This window comes from Oryctolagus cuniculus, chromosome 7, assembly GCF_964237555.1.
Source record: "Oryctolagus cuniculus chromosome 7, mOryCun1.1, whole genome shotgun sequence".
NCBI classification, from domain to species: Eukaryota; Metazoa; Chordata; class Mammalia; order Lagomorpha; family Leporidae; genus Oryctolagus; species Oryctolagus cuniculus.
In genome coordinates, this window is record NC_091438.1 from 156,268,950 (window position 1) to 156,289,842 (window position 20,893).

Here is a 20,893-nt window from a genome sequence, read left to right on the forward strand (position 1 = left end):
CCAGCCACGGGCTGCAGACGACGAGGAGCACCGCGGCCGCGAGCTCTCTGGGGCAGTACCTGAAAACTCCAGCTGCATGAACGCACTTTCGTTCACAGGAGGCGTTCCTGGCTCCTCGTGTAGCAGTGTCACTGTGCCTCGCTGCAACTGCAAGTTCAGCTTAGCGAAGACATGGTCTCGCTTCGTGTACGTGTTCAGACACGAGGCGTCCGCAGTGGGGTCGAAAAATTCCTCAGTGCCTGAACAGTAAGGAAGAACAGCCTTTAAGAAAAAACACAAAAGTAAAAAGCACAACCAGGCACCATCACCACTCCCTTTCCAGGGAAGAGCGCCGAGTCACGGGGGATCACTGCCACAGGACAACAACCCCAGCTGTGCTCCAAGAGCTCTCACCAACTTCCTGCCAAGCCAGGGAGCAGACTCATGGTTAAAACACAGTTTAAAGCAGTACTGCACCGTCCACTACAGCACAAAGGGCACATGTACTAACATGGCTAGTGCAATCAAGGAACTGGATTGTTACTTTTGACTTAACTATAATTAAACAGCCATGTGTGGCTGTGGCTACCATATTAGACAGCACAAGTCTAAAAAGTACCCTGGACACTAGTCTTCAAGCTTCAAAATTTAAATTATTTGAACTGGGGAAGGCACTGCGGTGTAGCAGGTCATGCTACCACCTGCAACACTGGCATCCCAGATGAGCAGCAGTTTGAGTCCTGGCTGCTCCACTTTGGATCCAGCTTCCTGCTAATGCTCCTGGGAAAGCAGTGGAAGATGGCCCAAGTACTAAGGGCCGTGCCACCCAGGTGAGAGGCCCAGAGGGAGTTCCAGGCTCCTGGTTTCAGCCTGGCCCAGCCCCAGCCATTGTAGCCATCCAGGGAACGGGGAATGAACCAGTGGATGAAAAATTCTCTCTCTCTCTCTCTGTAATTCTTCTTTTCAAATAAATAAATAAATTCTTAAAAATTTTTTTGAACTTCCTAAAATGTAGCTCTCTTACAACTGTTGCCTGAAACTGAATTAGTAAGGAACTGCAAATGGAGGACCTTCTAATCCAGTCTTCTCTGCCTCTATGAACTTGAAACAAGCGGTTTCTAAGCGAGGGGTGAAGGCCAGCTCCCACATACCCAGGATCTCCTCCGGAGCCCAGTGCTCGCACGGCTCTCCCGACAGCCCCTCCACGGATTTTCCTTCAGGGGCTGGCTGCCCATACCAGCCACCCCATCCAGGAAACCAGGATTGAAGATACTGAAGCATCCCACTGCCTCCACCGGTCTCCGGGCCGCCAGGAGAGTCCCCAGGAGAGTCGAACTGAGGTTCACGCAGACTCTGTGTCAATAATCACAAGGGAGCAGACGTGAGTGCCTGACAGAGGCGAGCCGTGCTGAGCCACCGCCGCCATCTGTCCCCATCAGAACCGCAGCATCTCAACAAATCTTCTCGAGGGAGACTCCGTACCTCTGCTAGCTCTTCTTGTTTGTAAAATCGATCATGAACCAGTTCACGCAAAATCTTCAGTTCCTCAAAACTCTGTTCCTCTTCAATCCGACACATTTCCTCCTGTTTAGGTGAAAGCAGAAATAAACAAAAATAGATACCATACCTACAGAGAAATCAGACACCTCCATAAACTACAAACAAACCCAGCTGGGCCCCCAGCATCACCATTTAAGGCTAAGAACAAGGCAGACAGTCCTATGACTGCAATCGTTGGCTTAAACAGCTTTCCCATACCATCCAATAGATGGCAGTTGCCCTCAAAAACATCACTAAAAAGTTTCACAGTGCCTAGGCCTACGGGGAAGAAGAGAGGGAGCAAAGGAGAGCACTTTCTTCTCTTTTCTTCTCTTCTCTTTTCTTTTCTTTTTCTAAGATTTTATTTATTTACCTGAAAGGCAGAGTCACAAGAGGAGGACAGCGAGAACGAGCAAGAGCTTCCGTTCGCTGGCTCACTCCCCAAATGGCCACAGCGGCTGGGGCTGGGCCAGGCCAAAACCAGGAGCCGAGAACTTCTTCCAGGTCTCCCACATGAGTGCAGCGCCTAAGCCCTCCACTCCTTTCCTGGGTGCATTAGCAGGGAGCTGGATTGGACATGGAGCAGCTGGGACTCGAACTGTTGCCCATATGGGATGCTGGCACTGTAGATGGTGGCTTAACCCTCTGTGCCACAGCACCAGCCCTGAATCCTGTGTTTTCAAGGGGCTGCTGTGGGGTGCACCGCCTCATCATCCCATCCTGCGCCCAGCACTGAAGCAGTCACAGAATGCTCTACATGCATGCACTCAGATAGCAAAAGAGGCAGCCAAGTTACCACCTTCACAGAAGGAAACTGAGGACCAAGTTCACACAGGAAGTGTGCAGGCCCGAGCTCCTCTGTTTTGTATGGGATATGAGCAAGAACGTCATCTTTTTTTTGTTTTATTTGCTCCACGTCAGACCAGTTCCCTGCTAATAGCCTAAGCAGCAGAGATGGCCCAAGTGTCTGGGATCCTGCCATCCACATGGGAGACCTGGAAGAAGCTCCTGGCTCCCAGCTTCAGCCCAGTCCTGGCCACTGGGCCAAATGGGGAGTGAACAGGGAGATCTGTCTCTCTCCTTCTCTCTGTAACTCTGCCTTTCAAACTCTTTATTTGAAAGAATTAAGCAGAGAGGTAGAGACACAGAGAGAGAAAGGTCTTCCGTCGGCTGAAACTGAGCTAATCCAAAGCTGGGAGCCAGGAGCTTCTTCCGGGTCTCCCCTGTGGGGGCAGGGGCCCAAGACTTGGGCCATCCTCTGCTGCTTTCCCAGGCGCATTAGCAGGGAGCTGGACTAGAAGTGGAGCAGCTGGGACTCAAACCAGCACCCATATGGGATGGCAGCACTGCAGGCCAGGGCTTGAACTCACTGTACCACAGTGCTGGTCCCAATAAATCTTAAAAAAAAAAAAAAAAAAAAAAAAAAAAAAAAAAAACCACACACACACACATCCAAAACAAAAAGTCTGGGTTACTCCATCCTTTTCATAAGGTTCCTACATCAGCAACCGTATCAGACATTGAGAGAAAAAGCGTTAACAAAGGAGTGGGCAACGGCCTCGGGGGGTTAGCTTAATAGAGAAGTGAGAACCCACAGGCCGCGACACAGCAAGTGTGAAGGGAAAGTCATGTTCTCTGCAGCCTAACTGGCTAAGAGCTAGGACCTGCGCCAAACTACAAGAACTGGTCTGAACCGCTCCTGCACAGCTGATTCCCACAAAAGCAAGACAAAACAAGCAGCAAGGCAACCGCTACTGCCTTGCCTGGGGTGATGACAGACAGACAGACAGACAGACTGGGAAGGGCTGGGTCCACTGCCAGGACCCCAGGAGGGCTGGGTCTGGGGTCTCTAGTCCACAGTTAGCTCCAACATGAGCTTTTCCCTTGTCTCAACCACCAGAAACCCAACATCAATCAAGTCAGCTGGGAATACAGACAACATGGGTCCAAGTGTGAGGAGGTCAGGTGGATTTCAGAGAAAAAGAATGAGGACTCGGATCAGGCTCTGAGGAGGGGTTGATGGCTCCATGAAGAAGAGTCTCTGCGGGGCCGGCGCTGTGGCGTAGTGGGTTAATGCCCTGGCCTGAAGTGCTGGCATCCCATATGGGCGACAGTTCCAGTCCCAGCTGCTCCTCTTCCGATCCAGCTCTCTGCTGTGGCCTGGGAAAGCAGTAGAAGATGGCCCAAGGTCTTGGGCCCTGCACCCGCATGGAGACCTGGAAGAAGCTCCTGGCTCCTGGCTTCGAATCGGCATGGCTCTGGCCGTTGTGGCCATCTGGGGACTGAACCAGCAGAAGGAGGAGGACCTTTCTCTCTGTCTCTCCCTCTCACTGTCTGTAATTCTACCTCTCAAATAAATAAAAAATCTTAAAAAAAAAAAAAAGAAGAAGAAGAAGAAGAGTCTCTGAGACCTGCACAGACAGCTGCGGGAGGAGAGACATGAGCACAAGGCCTGACGGACGTGGCCACATCTTGTCTTCTCACTCATGAGCTGCCTCTCCTCGGGCAACACGGCGGGAGGGAGCTGATGGCCAGTGTGTGAAAGTGGCCTTCCAAGAAGTTCCCAGTTGGGAGCTGTTGCTCAGTGGGTTAGGCTGTCACTTGGGACGCACAGATACCGTATCAGAGTGCCTGGGAACGAGTTCTGCCTCTGTGTCCAGTCCAGCTTCCTACTAATGCACCTGGGAGAGGCAGACAACAGCTCAAGTACTTGGGTTCCTGCTACCCATATCAGACCCAAACAGAATTCTGGGCTCCTGGCTTTGGCCTGGCCCAGCCCTGAATTTTAAGTACATTTCAGGAGTAAACCAGTAGATGGAAGACATCTCTCTCTCCCCCTCCCTCCCTGTCAGTCACTCTACCTCTCAAATAAATAAATAAAACTTTTTTTAAAAAAGTTCCCACTCTAATAAGACTAAATCAAAACAATAAAATTATGTTCCTAGTAAAGCAATTTATCTCTTCACGGTTTGCAACTTCATCAGCCTTTGGAAGGCTGATGACAAGAAACCCAAGACATCATCTTCTCACCTTGTCATCTGCAGACAGCAAGCCACCTTTTAATTTGGTGAAATACTTGTCAGTGTAGGATACGGCATCACGGGCACGGTGCAGCAAGAAGTCCCAGGTACAACACTTCCTCTGCTCTCTGATCTCATACAAGTTAGCATTCAAAGCGAAATACCACCATTCCCGGCAGCTAAGAGAGACCCCAACAATATAGTTACTTCTTACAATAAAAACAACCAAAACGCCCTCCATTCAGGACAATCCATGTAACACCACCCCTTCCTGAGACATCTTTCTCCCTTTCAGCCATCAGTTTATGTCCCAAGCTTATTTTACTATTAAGCTAAACCCTTATGTGTGGGGAAAGTAAATTTGTCACCTAAGAGTATCAAATAATAGCTCCCCACATATATAATGGCATAGGATTCAGGTGGTTTGAATTATCTACTGTATCAGTCCCCTCCATTGACAGAAAATCAAATGCTGTAAGGTAAATACCACCTTGAGATAATTAACAAGGATTAACTACTAAGGATTTTACAGGGCAGTGTTGTGGGGCAGCAGGTTAAGCTGCTGCCTGCAAAGCTGGCATCCCATATGAGCACTCGTTCAAGTTCCAGATGCTCCACTTGCCATCCAGCTCCCTGCTAATGCACCTAGGAGAGCAGCAGATGGCTCAAACACTAGGGCCCTTGCCACCGACGTCGAAGACCCAGTTAGAGTTCCTGGCTCAGCCTTGCCATTATGGACATTCAGGGAGTAAACCAGCGGATGGAAGACCTCTCTCTGTCTCTCTCTCTCTTTCTCTAACTCTGTTTTTCAAATAAATAAATAAATCTTTAGGAAAATAAGGATTTAAAATGGAATACTAAGAAAAGACCTGAAAATACACAAGATCTTTAAAGTATACTATATAAATGTTGACCAAAAAGACTAGGAAAGACGACCTAAGCAACTAGAATATTGCAAAGTACTTACTGTACACCAGGTGCCACCATTCTACTTGCTAAACTACACTTACTCTAAGAGTAAGACTGCAGCACCAAATAAACATATATCAATAATGATAACAGAATAGCATTTTAAGGGCTAGAAAAATCAATCATACTTTATCAAAGTTTTTTGGTTTTTTTAAAGATTTATTTATTTATTTGAAAGGAAGAGTTACAGAGAGGCATAGGCAGAGAGAGAGAGAGAGAGAGAGAGAGAGAGAGAGGTCTTCCATCCACTGGTTCACTCCCCAGATGGTTGCAATGGCCGCAGCTGTGCCAATCTGAAGCCAGGAGCCAGGAGCCACTTCCAGGTCTCCCTTGAGGGTCCGGGGGCCCAAGAAGTTAGGCCATCTTCTACTGCTTTCCCAGGCCACAGCAGAGAGCTGGATCAGAAGTGGAGCAGCCAGGACTCGACCAGCACCCGTATGGGATGCTGGCACTGCAGACGGTGGCTTTACCCACTACGCCACAGCACCGGCCCCAGATCCAAGTCCTGCACATTAATCATGTGCGAGAGCAGGAAGGCATCTATCTCTGAGGCATGCACAGGGAACCAGCAGCTGTCGAATGCATTGCACACACACAGCACTCACAGGCCCTTACTTCTCTGACACCGCCACTTTAGGTTTCCACTTTCGGAACTTCACCTGCCTCTCCTTTCGCTCCAGCTCCTTGAGAAATTCCATGATCTGCCGATACTGTAACTTTTATTAGAGGTTAAGAGATACTAAGTTAGAACAGATTTGTTTCTCTGTAAAAACCTTTATCTAACAAGAACAATTCGTGTTTGTCAAGCCACTTAACTGAAACCCAGTGCAACTAAAAGCAAGCTATCAGGATGGAGGGGCTTGTCTCTCCTGACGCTGACGGTACAGTACCCACATTTACATCTGCTATGTATCTCTTGTACACTTTGCTCCGCATTTAAAAACATCGCATATGAAGAGAATCGAAAATGAATCTTGATGTGAATGGAAGGGGAGAGGGAGTGGATAAGGGGAGGGTTGCGGGTTGGAGGGACGTTATGGGGGGGAAGCCATTGTAATCAATATTCTGTACTTTGGAAATTTATATTCATTAAATAAAAGTTAAAAAAAAAAACCATCGAATCAAAACTAACTCGAGACAACCCCATGTAACAGTCAACAGAGAAGTGGGTGTGTGCCTAACAAGCTTTGGCCAGGAAGGAAAGATACTGTTAAGCACCAAGCACATTCTACCAACATTTGTCCTTCAACTGCCCCCAGGTTCCCGGGAGACAGAGCGTAACCCCTGGAGGGCGGAGCGTACCTGAGAGAGTTTCAAAGGAATGGTCTCCAGCTGAATGTCACATTCGATCCGGGGACTGTGCCGAGACCTCAGAGGCTCCTTGGAGCAGTTTCTCTTCAAGAGAGCAGATGCACACACAGGCTCCAAGACGTAGTGGTGACTGCGACTCTCCATGCTCCTGGCCATGGCCTCCTGTGTGTCACAAGAACAACTGCCCTGCCCAGTCTGACTCCTGCTGCTGCTCACCACTCGTTTATAATGTTGGGGGTTTAGGACAAAAGCAGTCAAGCTGAGCGATGGGCCGTGTCATAGCAGCAAATGTTTTTAGGATCAAGTTACAGGCTGGTAGGTGCTCTAATCATATCAGAATGTAAAAAAATAAAATAAAATTGGGCTCTAAAGCTCTCTTCTTTAAAATTGTTTTTTTTTATTAATAAGTAATACATTACTATGTTCACCGCTGAAAATTAAAAAGCAAAATAAGGTGAAATATTCCTTTCCTGCTCGCATCCCCCAGCCACTCCCAGCAGCAGCACCAGAATCCACCTCCCCCACAGGCACTCTGCACGTATTTAAGCACATCCGTAACTTCTGTTTTCTTCCACAAATGTTATATGAGTGCCTGTGCCCTAGGTTCTTTTTCCTTTTTTTAGTTAGTTATTTATTTGAAAGGTAGAGTTACAGAGAAAGAGAGAGTAAGAGAGAAACTTCCATCGTTGTTTACTCCCCAAATGGCCTCAACAGCCAGAGCTGGGTCAATCTGAAGCTAGGAGCCTAGAGCTTCCTCCAGAGCCCCCAGTGGGTGCAGGGGCCCAAGGACTTGGGCCATCGTCTACTGCTTCCCCAGGCCACAGCAGAGAGCTGGACTGGATGTAGAGCAGCCAGGTCTCGAACTGGCTATGCCAGCACTGCAGGCAGCAGCTTTACCCACTATGCCACAATGCTGGCCCCAAATTTATCTTTTAAATTTACAGTGCTGGCCCTGTCCCAGGTTCTTAAATGCCTTAGTGTATCTCAGAGACCATTACACAGTCTTCATAAAGATCTGCACCTTTATCTTTTATATCTGCACACTGTTCCACTGTATGGTTGTAGTATTTACTTGACTGAATTAGCAAAACAAAAAAACCTCTCAAGATAATTGCACACAAGCCAAAGATAATATTGGGTGGGCGGAAAATGAGCCACTTCTTCCTATTTCACTTAAACCACCCACAATTTCTTTACAAGAAGATTAAACTGAGATTTTTCTTTAACGTTCATAAACAGTAATTTTTCATACCCAATGGTTTACAGCTTTCTAAGTACATCTTAAAGGAATACAAGTGGAGGTAAAGTTTCAACATAAACATAATAAGAAATCTATTGTTTAAGAATCACATCTGGGGACAGACAATGGAGCAGCAGTTAAGATATTGTTTAGGATGCTTCCATCCCATTTGGGAGTGCTCAAGGTCAAGTCCAGTTCCAGTTTTCTGCTAATGCACACCCTGGGAGGTAACAGGCAATGGCTCAAGTACTTGGGATTCCCACCATGCACATGGATTGAGTTATAGGATCCCAGCTTTGTCCTGGTTCAGCTCAGATTGTTGTGGGCATTTGGGGAGTGACCCAGCAGATGGAAGACCTCTCTCCATATCTTTCTCTCTCAGTATCTCTTTCTCTCTCTCCCTCTCTCCCTCCTTCCCTTTCAAATAAATTTTGACACCAAAGATACCCAGATAAATAATTTTTTTTTTTAAAAAAAAGAAGCACTTCTGGTGGTTTGTTTACTTAAAATCTGGATGCCTAGTACATATGGCTAAGAGAATGGGTAACTGGCCGGCGCCGCGGTTCACTAGGCTAATCCTCCGCCTGCGGCGCCGGCACACTGGGTTCTAGTCCCGGTCGGGGCGCCGGATTCTGTCCCGGTTGCCCCTCTTCCAGGCCAGCTCTCTGCTGTGGCCAGGGAGTGCAGTGGAGGATGGCCCAGGTGCTTGGGCCCTGCACCCCATGGGAGACCAGGAGAAGTACCTGGCTCCTGCCATCCGATCAGCCCAGTGCGCCGGCCGCAGTGCATGGGCCGCGGCGGCCATTGGAGGGTGAACCAACAGCAAAAGGAAGACCTTTCTCTCTCTCTCTCTCTCTCTCTCACTGTCCACTCTGCCTGTCAAAAATTAAAAAAAAAAAAAAGAGAGAGAGAGAGAATGGGTAACTGTAACATGTGACATGCCAATAATAGAGCCTCTGCAGTAGTCAGAAGCAATGAACTCGAAGTACAAAAACAGCAACGTTGTAAAAATACAGCTTTAAGAAGAAGAAAACCTGAAAACACCTGTAACTCCAATATAAATTTAAAACATGCACAAAACTAAACACTGTATGTGGTTCAAAGCCACACATACAGCAAGCACCTCAAGCCGATGCCTCTGGAGGAAGAGAGGAGCGGGCATCAAGAGACGCCGGGGACAAAAGCAAGCAAGGCTGTGACCCTGCACCACTGTCCTTCAGGGCTGCCACATCGTACAGTCCTCTGCCAGAATCCTACCTGCAGCTCCACCTGCGGCAGATCCCCCAGCAAAGTGCAATCAACATCCCAGTAGATGCTAAACTCTTCCACATCTAATTGCTTTTTCCGCATTAGTTTCTGTACCTGAGGAAGAAAGGGAAGAAAATGATGCCTGTCTTCAACCATGAACGTATTAACTCATTTCACAAACCATTTGTGGCATCGTGCATAATGGTAATCTGCATGGTCTTGGGGACACAAAACTGCAGTAAAACATGGTTTTAGGGCATTCAGTGCAGCAGTTAGAACACTGCGTGGGACACCTGCCTCCCACATCAGAGCGCCTAGGTTCAGGTTCCTGACTCCAGCTTCCTGTTAATGCAACAGACGATGGCACAAGTACTTGGTTCCTTGCCACCAATAGGTGGGACTGAATACTCGGTTCTAGGCTTCCAACTTGCCTAGCCTCAGCTAGTGACCCAGCAAATACAAGATATTTCTCAGCCGGTGCCATGGCTCAATAGGCTAATCTTCTACCTGTGGCGCCGGCACACCGGGTTCTAGTCCCGGTTGCTCCTCTTCCAGGCCAGCTCTCTGCTGTGGCCCAGGAGTGCAGTGGAGGATGGTCCAATTGCTTGGGCCCTGCACCCCATGGGAGACCAGGAGAAGCACCTGGCTCCTGGCTTCGGATCAGCGCGGTGCGCCAGCTGCAGTAGCCATTGGGGGGTGAACCAACGGAAAGGGAAGACCTTTCTCTCTGTCTCTCTCTCTCACTGCCCACTCTGCCTGTCAAAAAAAAAATAAGAAGAATAAAAAAAAAAAGAAAAAAAGAGAAAGAGCCACAGAGAAGAAGGCCACGTGAAGGTGAAGGCAGATACTGCAGTAATGGATCTACAAATCAGGGGCCACAGGCGCCGCCAGCAACCGGAACTAGGAGGGGGCAGGGCAGCTTCTCCTCCAGAACCTCTGGAAGTAATCAACCTGCTGAGACCCTGCCTTCAGACTCTGGCCTCCAAATCTAGAGAATGAATGTCTGCTGCTTCAGGCCGTCCACTCTGAGGCAATGCATTTTGTATGGCAGCCCAGGAAGCTGGGCTTCATACTTTAAGTGACATGAAGACATTGGAAGTTTGATGTAGGCAGGCACAAGAATCAAGTGTGGGGGCCAGCACTGTGCCAAAGCAGGTTAAGCAGCCACCTGCAGTACTGGCATCCCATGTGGGTGCTAGTTTGAGTCCCAGATGCTCCACTTCCGATCCAGCTCCCTGCTAATGCACTTAGGAAAGCAGTGGAGGTCATAAGTGCTTGGGTCTCTGCACCCACATCGGAGACCAGAGGAACCTCCTGGCTCCTGGCTTTGGCCTGGCCTAGCCTAGCCCTGGCCATTGCAGCCATTTGCGGAGTGAACCAGCGGATGAAGACCTCTCTGTCTCTCCCTCTCTCTCTCTGTAATGCCATCTTTCAAATACCTAAGTATTTAAACAAAAAAAAGAATCAAGTGTGGGTTTTAGACACAGAACTCTGGCAACATTGTAAGACAAAGATTCCCCTGGAGTGCCAGGGAAAAAAGGGGCTGTAAGTGTCAAGATCATGAAAAAGTTTAAGGGAGCAAGTTGTACTGGAGAACATTTGGTAACCCTGAGCTAGCCAAGTCCAGCCCCACACAGCCACAAATGTCTGACCCAGTGCACTGCACTCATCCATCTTTTTCCATCGGTGTCATGACATGGTGAAGATTAGGATGCACTGGAAGAGAACAAATCCAGAGTCTGGAGGTCACAGAACAGGGTATTTCATGAGTCCAGGCAAAAGACGACAAAATCCTGAAGGAAAAGAGCTGCACATGCTCTCACCCGGGTCTCTCATCTCCAGACACCTGTGCTCACCCCTCTACTCCTATCCCCAACTTCCCCATCTATCTGGTTACAGTGCCCTGCTAGTTCTTCCTGCAAGTGTCTCACACGGGGCTCTTCTTCTCTGCGCTTGTGTGACTGTTCGCTGCTACTGAGATGATCCTGGAAAGCCTCAGGGTGGGGCTGTCACCAGAAAGACCAAGTGATTACGGGGCTGGAACGTTCAGCCTGACCCTCCAGCCTCTGGTAGGCTAGGGATCAGGATCCATAAAGACTTCTCAACAGTGAGATCTGAGAAGCTCCCAGGCTGCTGAGGACAAGGGGCAGGAGGAAGCAAACTCCTGCTGGCCTGTCACTTGAACCCTCTATAATAAGCTGGTTGTGGTAAGTAGAGTGTTGCCTTGAGTTCTGTAAGTCACCCTAACAAACTACTGAACCCGAGGAGGTTGTGGGGATACAGGAATGTCCGATGACAGCAGGTCAGTGGAAAGCACGGTCCCAGCCTGGGACTCGCCCCAGGCATCTGAAGTAGCAGCCTGTGGGACGGAGCCCTTAACCTTTGGGGTCTGCACTAAATCCAGTGTCAGAACCAAGTTAATCTGTAGGAAACACACTTGGGTTCTGCTGGAGAAGTGCCTGGTGTGTAGGGAAAAGCCCGAAGGGCCACGTGAACAACACCGAGAAATGTTGCTTTATCAGATAGGCCTGAAACACCACAGAAGGTGTCCCATAAGTATTTTCTAAAATCCTGAAATGAAAGTCAGAAGAACAGCTGAGCAAAAGTTCAAGAGAGGACAGCCACGAGCAAACATCCCCCGGTAGCAGCTGGATCTAGAAGGAGCTCACCCCGGGAAAGCACGTGGGCTGAGAAGAAAACCAAGGAGGAAATCCTTTCAGCACTGCAGCTTCTCCGAGTATAAAATCAAGGTGATATAACCAAGGGTCAGATACAGTGAACAATGCCCTAGCTCAGCAAGTTAGACTCGCTGCCCATAGACAAGAGACCCGCACACCTACCAAGAAACCCAGTGGACAAGAACACAACCTCATTTACATAGCAGAATGACAAGAAGGAGAGTGTCAGATGCCCTCAGCGCAGCTTTCTCCCTGCGCGCCGGCATACTCACAGGCTGGTTCACAGCATTCTGCATGGACACATTCTTAATACAAACGCCGAACGCAAAAGGATGGGAAGGATCGGTGACACCATCCTCAAAGCGTAAATGGACATCTTGAATTTTTAACTGCAATGAGAAGAAGAAAAAACATTTAGATAACGCAGGCACAATACCACAGGCAGGATTCAAACTGCGCTAGAGCCACTAATCTAAAACGCCACTAAAGCATCACACACACAGCCACAGCGGAGCAGCTAGACTTGAACCAGTCCCCATCTGGATGCCAGCGCTGCAGAGCGGCTGAAGCCACTGCACCACAGCACCGGCCCCCAGAGTTATTTTTAAGTTGATAATTTTCTATGGCCCACAAATGACATCCTAAATATACCAATGGCTCTTGGCAGAAAAAAGGTTCCCTATTCCTGCTAAAGAAACACTTAAAGAAAATCCCAGGGCCGGCGCTGTGGCATAGTGGGTAAAGCCGCTGCCTACAGTGCCAGTATCCCATATGGGCACTGGTTTGAGTCCCAGCTGCTCCACTTCTGATCCAGCTCTCTGCTATGGCCTGGGAAAGCAGTAGAGAAAGGGCCAAGTCCTGGGGCCCCTGCACCCATGTGGGAGACCTGGAAGAAGCTCCTGGCTTCAGATCAGCGCAGCTCTGGCCGTTGTGGCCATCTGGGGAGTCACCCAGCAGATGGGAGAATTCTCATATTCACTCTCTCTCTCTGCCTCTCCTCCTCTCTCTGTGTAACTCTTTCAAATAAATAAATAATTCTTTAAAAAAAAAAAAAAAAAAAAGAAAGAAAGAAAATCCACTACTGCTTCTAGCTAACTGGTTCTCCCAACCTTGTGCTATCTTAATCTTGCCAGTGTGTCTCAGTATCCAGATTCAGGAATACCAGCCAGCAGGGCTCACAAACCCTGTCTGTGTGCATGTTTGTATTTCCCTTGCCCATCTAAATGGGCTATGGAAAAGGCACTGTGCTCAGTGAACTAAAAACATAACAAAGTGAAAAGACAACCCACAGAAATAATTTGCAAATCATTTATCTGATAAGGGACTGCATCCAGAGTATATAAAGAGCATTTATGTTTCAACAAAAGACAAACTGATTTATCTAAATGGGAAAAGGATTTGAACAGACACTTCAAAAAAATACACACAATGGCCAATAAACATATGGAGGGGCATTCAACACCATTATCCATTAAGAAAATACAAATGGGCTGGCGCCGCGGCTCACTAGGCTAATCCTCCACCTTGTGGCGCCGGCACACCGGGTTCTAGTCCCGGTCGGGGCGCCGGATTCTGTCCCGGTTGCCCCTCTTCCAGGCCAGCTCTCTGCTGTGGCCAGGGAGTGCAGTGGAGGATGGCCCAAGTGCTTGGGCCCTGCACCCCATGGGAGACCAGGAGAAGCACCTGGCTCCTGCCATCGGATCAGCGCAGTGTGCTGGCCGCGGCTGCCATTGGAGGGTGAACCAATGGCAAAGGAGGACCTTTCTCTCTGTCTCTCTCTCTCACTGTCCACTCTGTCAAAAAAAAAAAAAAAAAAAAAAAAATACAAATGAAAGCCACAATGAGACATCAATTCATATCCATTAGAATGACTATAATCAAAAGATTGTCAATAACAACTGTTGATGAAAATATGGAGAAACAAATGCTCAAACACTGCTGATGAAACTGTAAAATAGTACAAGCTTTTTGGAAAACGATTTGGTAGCTCATTAAAATGTAAACAGAGTTCCCATCGATTCTTCCATTCTACTTCTACGCATATACTCAGGAGAACCACAGACGTTCACAGAAGACCCTCTACATGAACTTTTACAGCACCCTTATTTTTTTGAACAGTGGTAATGTTTATTAACATTTACAAAGACTGTGACCCAGAGAATACATCACAGGGGCTCAGTTATAAAGAAGGAAGTGCCTGGGACTATGAGACAGTGTTGCAGGGAGGACAGACCAGAATGGAGCCAAAGTGGACAGTCAGAAGACTAGAGGCAGAGTTAAGTCCCCAGTGTTAATCCAGTAAGAAAACTAACTTTTGAAATGATTCTAGTAAAAGTCAGATCTTTTTGACACACTTCAAGTGACCACTAAGTGCGGAAACGCACAGAGGCAGAGGGAACTCTAAACAGTCCTTGTGCTTGTGTGACACCTTCCAGAGAAGGTGCGGGTGTCTTACAATCAGCCCAATATGATGCAGCTGATGAAAACTGCAAATGTGTCCGAGAAACAGCATCTGTGTCAGCAACGCCTCCAAGGCTGCTTTTTTCAAGCAGACAGCTACTTTATTCTTAAGACAAAAAGTAGAAACAATTCAAATGTCCATCAACTGATGAACTGATTTTTTAAATGTGGTATATCCTGAGAACTATGAAGACTCAGCACAAACATAACATTTCAAAGATACTTGATCAAACTTTAACATGGCTCCCAGCAGCCCAAGGCCATGTCCAGGGAGTTACTGCCTAGAAAAGCTCAGGACTGTCGAAAGGGGGTCAGCACTGTGGCACAAGGGACTAAGCAGCCACTTACAATGCCAACATCCTATACGGGAGCACTGGTTCAGGTCCCAGCTCCTCCACTTGCAATTCAGCTCCCTGCTAATGTGCCGGGAAGGCAGCAGCAGATGGCCTGAGCACAGGGCCGCAGCTACCCATGTGGGAGACCAGGATGGAGTTCTTGGCTCCTGACTTCAGTCTGGCTCAGAACTGACTGTTGTGGTCACTTGGAGAGTGAACTCGTGGATGGAAGATCTCTCTCTCTTCCTCTTTCTCTACCTTTCAAATAAATAAATCAATCTGTAAATCAAATGTTTTAATTGAAACTAAACTAATTTAAAAAAATCAATGATAACTAAAGAGAATAACTGCTTGAAACAGAACTCAAAGCAGTCATTTCAAATGTACCAATCTTTTTGTCAAAGTTAGGAAAGTTATTGCATCCCTTGAACACACTGGTCTATGTCACCTTGGTAATGCCAAAAAAATAAATAAAATAAATAAAATAAAATAAAAAACACTAGAGATAGTAAAATGGGCATTCATGAAAATTAGTATGGATCCTAACCTAGATTTAAGATGAAACAAATGGTAATTAAAGTGGAAAATGTGGCCAAGAGCCCCAGCACTGCAACTCATCAGACTGTCACCTGCTTTACTGGTGCAGGTTAAAGTATCTTAGTCATTCACAAATGACTATGAAATCAACTAGACGGGGGCCAGCACTGTGCAGCGGGTTAACGCCCTGGCCTGAAGTGCCAGCATCCCATATGGGTGCCATTTTGAGACCCGGCTGTTCCACTTCCAATCCAGCTCTCTGCTACGGCCTGGGAAAGCAGCAGAAAATGGTCCAAGCCCTTGGGCCCCTGCATTTCAGGTGGGAGACCCAGAAGAAGCTCCTGGCTCCTGGCTTCAGATCAGTGCAGCTCCGGCTGTTGCGGCCAACTGGGGAGTGAACCGTCGGACGGAAGACCTCTCTCTGCCTCTCCTCTCTGTGTAACTCTGACTTTCAAATAAATAAATAAATCTTTAAAAAAAAAAAAAGGAATCAACTAGACACCATGTACTCAACCTCTCCCATCTTATAAATGAAGAAACAGACCTCAAACCTGCCCTAAAACCATACAAGCATCAAGCCTTAGGACCCGGCTTCTCGAGGGGATAGACTCTTTAGCCAGTGCAGACATTTAGCCCAGCAGTTAAGACGCTGCTTGGGATGCCCATATCCCATATCCCAGTGCCTGTGTTCAAGTCCCAGCTCCACTCTCAATTCCAGCTTCCTGCTAACACACACCCTGGGAGGTAGCAGCTGACTGAGTACTTGGGTCCCTAACACCCAGATGGGAGACCCAAATTGCATTCCTAAGCTCCAAGCTTCAGCCTGGTTAAGTCCAGACATTTGGGAAGTGAACCAGCAGATGGGAGCTCTCTGTTTCTCTCTCTGCCTCTCAAAAAAACAAAGCAAACAACCAAGCAAAAAGTTAAAAACAAAGCACAGTAAGGGAAACTGAAATGTTATGAAAACTCCTGTGTCTGCCACAGGACAGGACCTGCCTTTCAGGTTTGCTGGTTCGCCCTGCGGCACGGCCAACCAAGGGCAAAGCTGCAGAGCCAGCCATCCACACCCTGTGTCAGTGCAATCCCTGAGGAACAGGTGATTAGGACACACGGAAGCCCGAGACACCCCTTACACGTTTAAACACAGAAGTCAAGAGAACTTACTTCAATGTTCTCCACGATTCTCGTGACAACTGAGGCGGTGACTGAGTACCAGTAGGACTCCCCTTTCTGCTGGCGGTCACTCTACAAAGGAAAGAGCCAGTGTTAGCAGCATGCAGGCCTCTGCTCATCTTGCCTGGGTCACCACAGCTGCCTCGCCCTCTGCCTTGCCTTCCACTTCTCCTCCAGGGCGTGAAGCAGCGCTTTCTTGCGTTCCCTTTCCAGCAGCTTCTCTTTCTCATCGTTGAAGTCCTGTGTTCTCTCAGGGGCTCCAATTACGTGCAGACTGGAGATGGAGATCACCCAAGGGTCCACGTGGGGGCGATAAAAGGGAATCTGAAGGGTTACTTTCCCAATCAAACCTGGAAAAAGGGAAAGTCTTGTTAAATGCCTGTACGCACCTCTAATTCTTCCCATCTTAATGAAGTTTTTCTTAGTTTTGTTTAAGAAGCATGTATTAATTTTGCCACTTATTTTTTATTTAAAAACAAGCAGGTTTTTGCACACATGAAATGGGCGTAAGCAAGCTGAGATCTGTAAGAATGAGGCATGAGGAATAAAGCTGGAAAATGTTCGGGGGTGGGGGGTGGCAATATGGCATAGCAGGTGAAGCCGCCGCCTGCAGTGCCGGCATCCCATATGGGCACCAGTTCAAGTCCCAGCCGCTCCACTTCTGATCCAGCTCTCTGCTAACGGCCACGGAAAGCAGTGGAAGATGACCTGAAAGAAAACTCCTGACTCCTGGCTTCAGAACAGCCCAGTTGCAGCCATTGCAGCCATTTGGGGAGTGAACCCAGCAGATGGAAGACCTCTCTGTCTCTGCCTCTAACTCTGCCTTTCAAATAAATAAATAAATCACTTTATCCTATACAATGCAACATCTTTCCTCTGGAAACTTTCTCTTCCCACCTGGACTACATCTTAAACTTCCTTCTTCCTTCCCGTGGCACCCATATTAGCCCATGGACACAAAACTAACTTGCTAATTACTGACTTACTGGTTAAGCACTCAGGGGAGTTACCAGACTACACTACGTCCAATCTTGAAGATGCCCAGCCCACAGTGAGGTGCAAGTAACACTGCAATGACACAGTCAGTACAGGATTCCCAGTCTCCCTGACAACCTGGCCTGACGACAAGGCTAAATAGCAGCCGGCGCCGCGGCTCACTAGGCTAATCCTCCGCCTTGTAGCGCAGGCACACCGGGTTCTAGTCCCGGTCGGGGCGCCGGATTCTGTCCTGGTTGCCCCTCTTCCAGGCCAGCCCTCTGCTGTGGCCAGGGAGTGCAGTGGAGGATGGCCCAAGTGCTTGGGTCCTGCACCCCATGGGAGACCAGGAGAAGCACCTGGCTCCTGGCTTCGGATCAGCGCGGCACGCCGGCCACGCCGGCCATTGGTGGGTGAACCAACGGCAAAAAGGAAGACCTTTCTCTCTGTCTCTCTCTCTCTCACTGTCCACTCTGCCTGTCAAAAAAAAAAAAAAAAAAAAAAAAAAAAAGGCTAAATAGCCCCGATTCATGATACTTATTCTCCAAGTCAAGCCTCATAGAATATAAACCCTCTTAAAATTTGATTTAAAACAGCCAAGTCACCACAACAGAAAAAATATGTGAGAATGTCTCAACTGTCCTAATATGTCCCTCCAAGATCCACACAGCCAACCAATATTCTAGCTCTGAGAGCAGCACAGGTTAACAGAGTGTGCTTAGTACCCACTAAGATCTGTGATGCAAGTGGGATCCAGCTGTGAGATTTAAGGCACAACAATATCATTAACAATGGTATTTCAGGGCCAGTGCTGTGGCACAGCAGGTTAAACTGCTGGAATCCTATATCAGAGCATTGGTTCAAGTCACAGCTACTCTACTTCCAATCCAGCTCCCTGCTGATGTACCTGGGAAAGCAGCAGTGAACCAGTAGAAGCAGTGAACCAGTAGAAAGCTCTCTCTCTACGTATATATACACATATGATTGTCTCTCAAGAAAATAAATTTTTTTTTTTTTGACAGGCAGAGTGGACAGAGAGAGAGAGAGAGAGAGAGACAGAGAGAAAGGTCCTCCCTTGCCGTTGGTTCACCCTCCAATGGCAGCCGCGGCCGGCGCGCTGCAGCCGGCGCACCGCGCTGATCCGATGGCAGGAGCCAGGAGCCAGGTGCTTCTCCTGGTCTCCCATGGGGTGCTGGGCCCAAGCACTTGGCCCATCCTCCACTGCACTCCCTGGCCACAGCAGAGAGCTGGCCTGGAAGAGGGGCAACCGGGACAGAATCCAGCGCCCCGACCGGGACTAGAACCCAGTGTGCCGGCGCCGCAGGCGGAGGACCAGCCTAGTGAGCCGCGGCGCCGGCCAAAAATAAATATTTTTTAAATGGTATTTTTAACAACAGCAAGTATTGTTATTGTCATCCAGTAACAAATTTAAAAACTTTACAACAAATAATTTTTTTTTTTTTTTGACAGGCAGAGTGGACAGTGAGAGAGAGAGAGACAGAGAGAAAGGTCTTCCTTTGCCGTTGGTTCACCCTCCAATGGCCGCCGTGGCCGGCGCGCCGCACTGATCCGATGACAGGAGCCAGGTGCTTCTCCTGGTCTCCCATGGGGTGCAGGGCCCAAGCACTTGGGCCATCCTCCACTGCACTCCCTGGCCACAGCAGAGAGCTGGCCTGGAAGGGGGGCAACCGGGACAGAATCCGGCGCCCCGACCGGGACTAGAACCCGGTGTGCCGGCGCCGCAAGGCGGAGGATTAGCCTAGTGAGCCACGGTGCCGGCCTACAACAAATAATTTAAAAAGTAGGATGCTACCTCATTTGCCCTGCCACAGCGCTGGCCCCTTGGTCATCATTCTTAAGGTTTCTTCCTCACTTGTCAATCCCTTTGCCTTTGCTGCTAGGAGTTCATCTATCACTTGAAATGACTTCAAGAAAACCTAATTCTTTTGAAAGATTTCTATTCTACCTCATCTAACAACTGACTTGCTTTGCACTTGGATTTTTTTTTTAATTTATTTATTATAATTGTTTGAAAGAGAAACAGAGGGAGGAAGAGAGATCTTCAGACCACTAGCTCACCCCCCAAAAGCCTGCAACAGTAGGGCTGGGCTGGGATGAACCAAACCCAGGAACCGGAAACTCAATCTGAGTCTCCCAGGTATGCGGCAGGGATCCAACCATTCGAGCCATCACCTGCTGCCTCGCAGGGTGTGCACCTGCTGGAAGCTGCGACTGAGAGCAGAGCTGGCACCTGAACCCAGGCACTCTGCTGTGGGACGGCGGCGTCTCAGGCAGCATCTTAACTGGGAGACCACTCACCCCTGTTCTTGTATTTTATTGAATATAAGCACCCAAAATACGGGAAAGGCTGGCGTAAACAGGTTATTGTTGAGGAATGAAAGGCATCTGAACAGGGACTAATTTTAGAAGTGGCCGGTCATTAGTGGCTACTTTTATTCTATGATAGTTTTTTACTTCCTTAGCCAATCTAGCACTTACTAAACTTCTGTAGTAACTGCTTACATCCACTGACCATGCCAGGCCCTGCCCTGAGCCAGTGTAACACAGTAACTCACCTGCCCCATCCAAAGCACCTGCGATACAGGTACCTCTGCTGTCTCATCTCCAAAGTGCGGAAGCACACGGAAGTAACCTCCCCAGTCGAGCTCACTGCTGTGGTCTGACTATGATTTCTCCCACTCAAACCCCGAGGCCTGAACACCACTGGGGCCTGATTCTCAATGTGGCACTGTCAGGGGGCCAGTCCTTGGGAGGTAAAACCCTCATGAATGGACCGATGTCTTTTCCAGGAGACTGGACCAGGTCTCTCAGAAGTGAATTAGGCCTCAGGGCTGGATCAGAGTGGGTTGTTATAAAGCAAGTCCAGGGGCTAGCACTGGGGTGCAGCAGGTTAAGCTCCCACTTGGCAATGCCCACATCCCATGTGAGTAATAGTTTGAGTCCCGGCTGCTCCACTTCCAATCCAGTTCCCTGCCAATGTGCCTGGGAAAGCAGCAGGAGATGGCCTGGCACCTGGGCCCTGCCACCCACATAGGAGACCAGGATGGAGTTCCCGGCTCCAGGCTTCTGCAAGGTCCAGCTCTGGCCTTTACAGCCATTCAGGGACTGACCAGCAGGTGTAAGACACTGCACTCTCCCTCCCTCCATCTTTCTCTTTGAAACGGCAGATGCAGGATCTCTCTGTCTCTCTCTCCCTTTTTCTCTCTAACTCTATCTTTCAAATAAATAACTAAATCTTAAAAAAAAAAAAAAAAAAGGCAAGTCTGGCTCTTTTCAGCCCTCTCTTGCTTCGTTTCTTTTTTTTTTTTTTTAAGATTTATTCATTTATTTACACAGAGAGGAGAGGCAGAGAGAGTGAGAAAGAGAGAGAGAGAGAGAGAGAGAGAGGTCTTCCATCTGCTGGTTCAC

At 48.4% G+C, this 20,893-nt stretch overlaps 1 protein-coding gene across 4 annotated transcripts in view; it reads right to left on the reverse strand.

Annotated features, from left to right (window-relative positions):
* The window catches only part of VPS13D (vacuolar protein sorting 13 homolog D), a 276,670-nt gene that overhangs the window by 245,970 nt on the left and 9,807 nt on the right, over window positions 1–20,893 (reverse strand). For 3 of the 4 annotated variants that reach the window (XM_008275374.4, XM_008275375.4, XM_008275373.4), the window contains exons 4-13: window positions 16,649–16,839; window positions 16,481–16,561; window positions 12,257–12,373; window positions 9,316–9,420; window positions 6,810–6,980; window positions 6,123–6,223; window positions 4,549–4,717; window positions 1,462–1,563; window positions 1,131–1,332; window positions 60–239 (exon numbers count right to left, since the gene is read on the reverse strand). In XM_008275374.4, the coding sequence (XP_008273596.3) occupies window positions 60–239; window positions 1,131–1,332; window positions 1,462–1,563; window positions 4,549–4,717; window positions 6,123–6,223; window positions 6,810–6,980; window positions 9,316–9,420; window positions 12,257–12,373; window positions 16,481–16,561; window positions 16,649–16,839 (1,419 nt within the window). Of the gene's footprint in view, window positions 1–59; window positions 240–1,130; window positions 1,333–1,461; window positions 1,564–4,548; window positions 4,718–6,122; window positions 6,224–6,809; window positions 6,981–9,315; window positions 9,421–12,256; window positions 12,374–16,480; window positions 16,562–16,648; window positions 16,840–20,893 lie in introns of those variants that run through there. The other variant, XM_070079265.1, reaches the window with a different exon arrangement.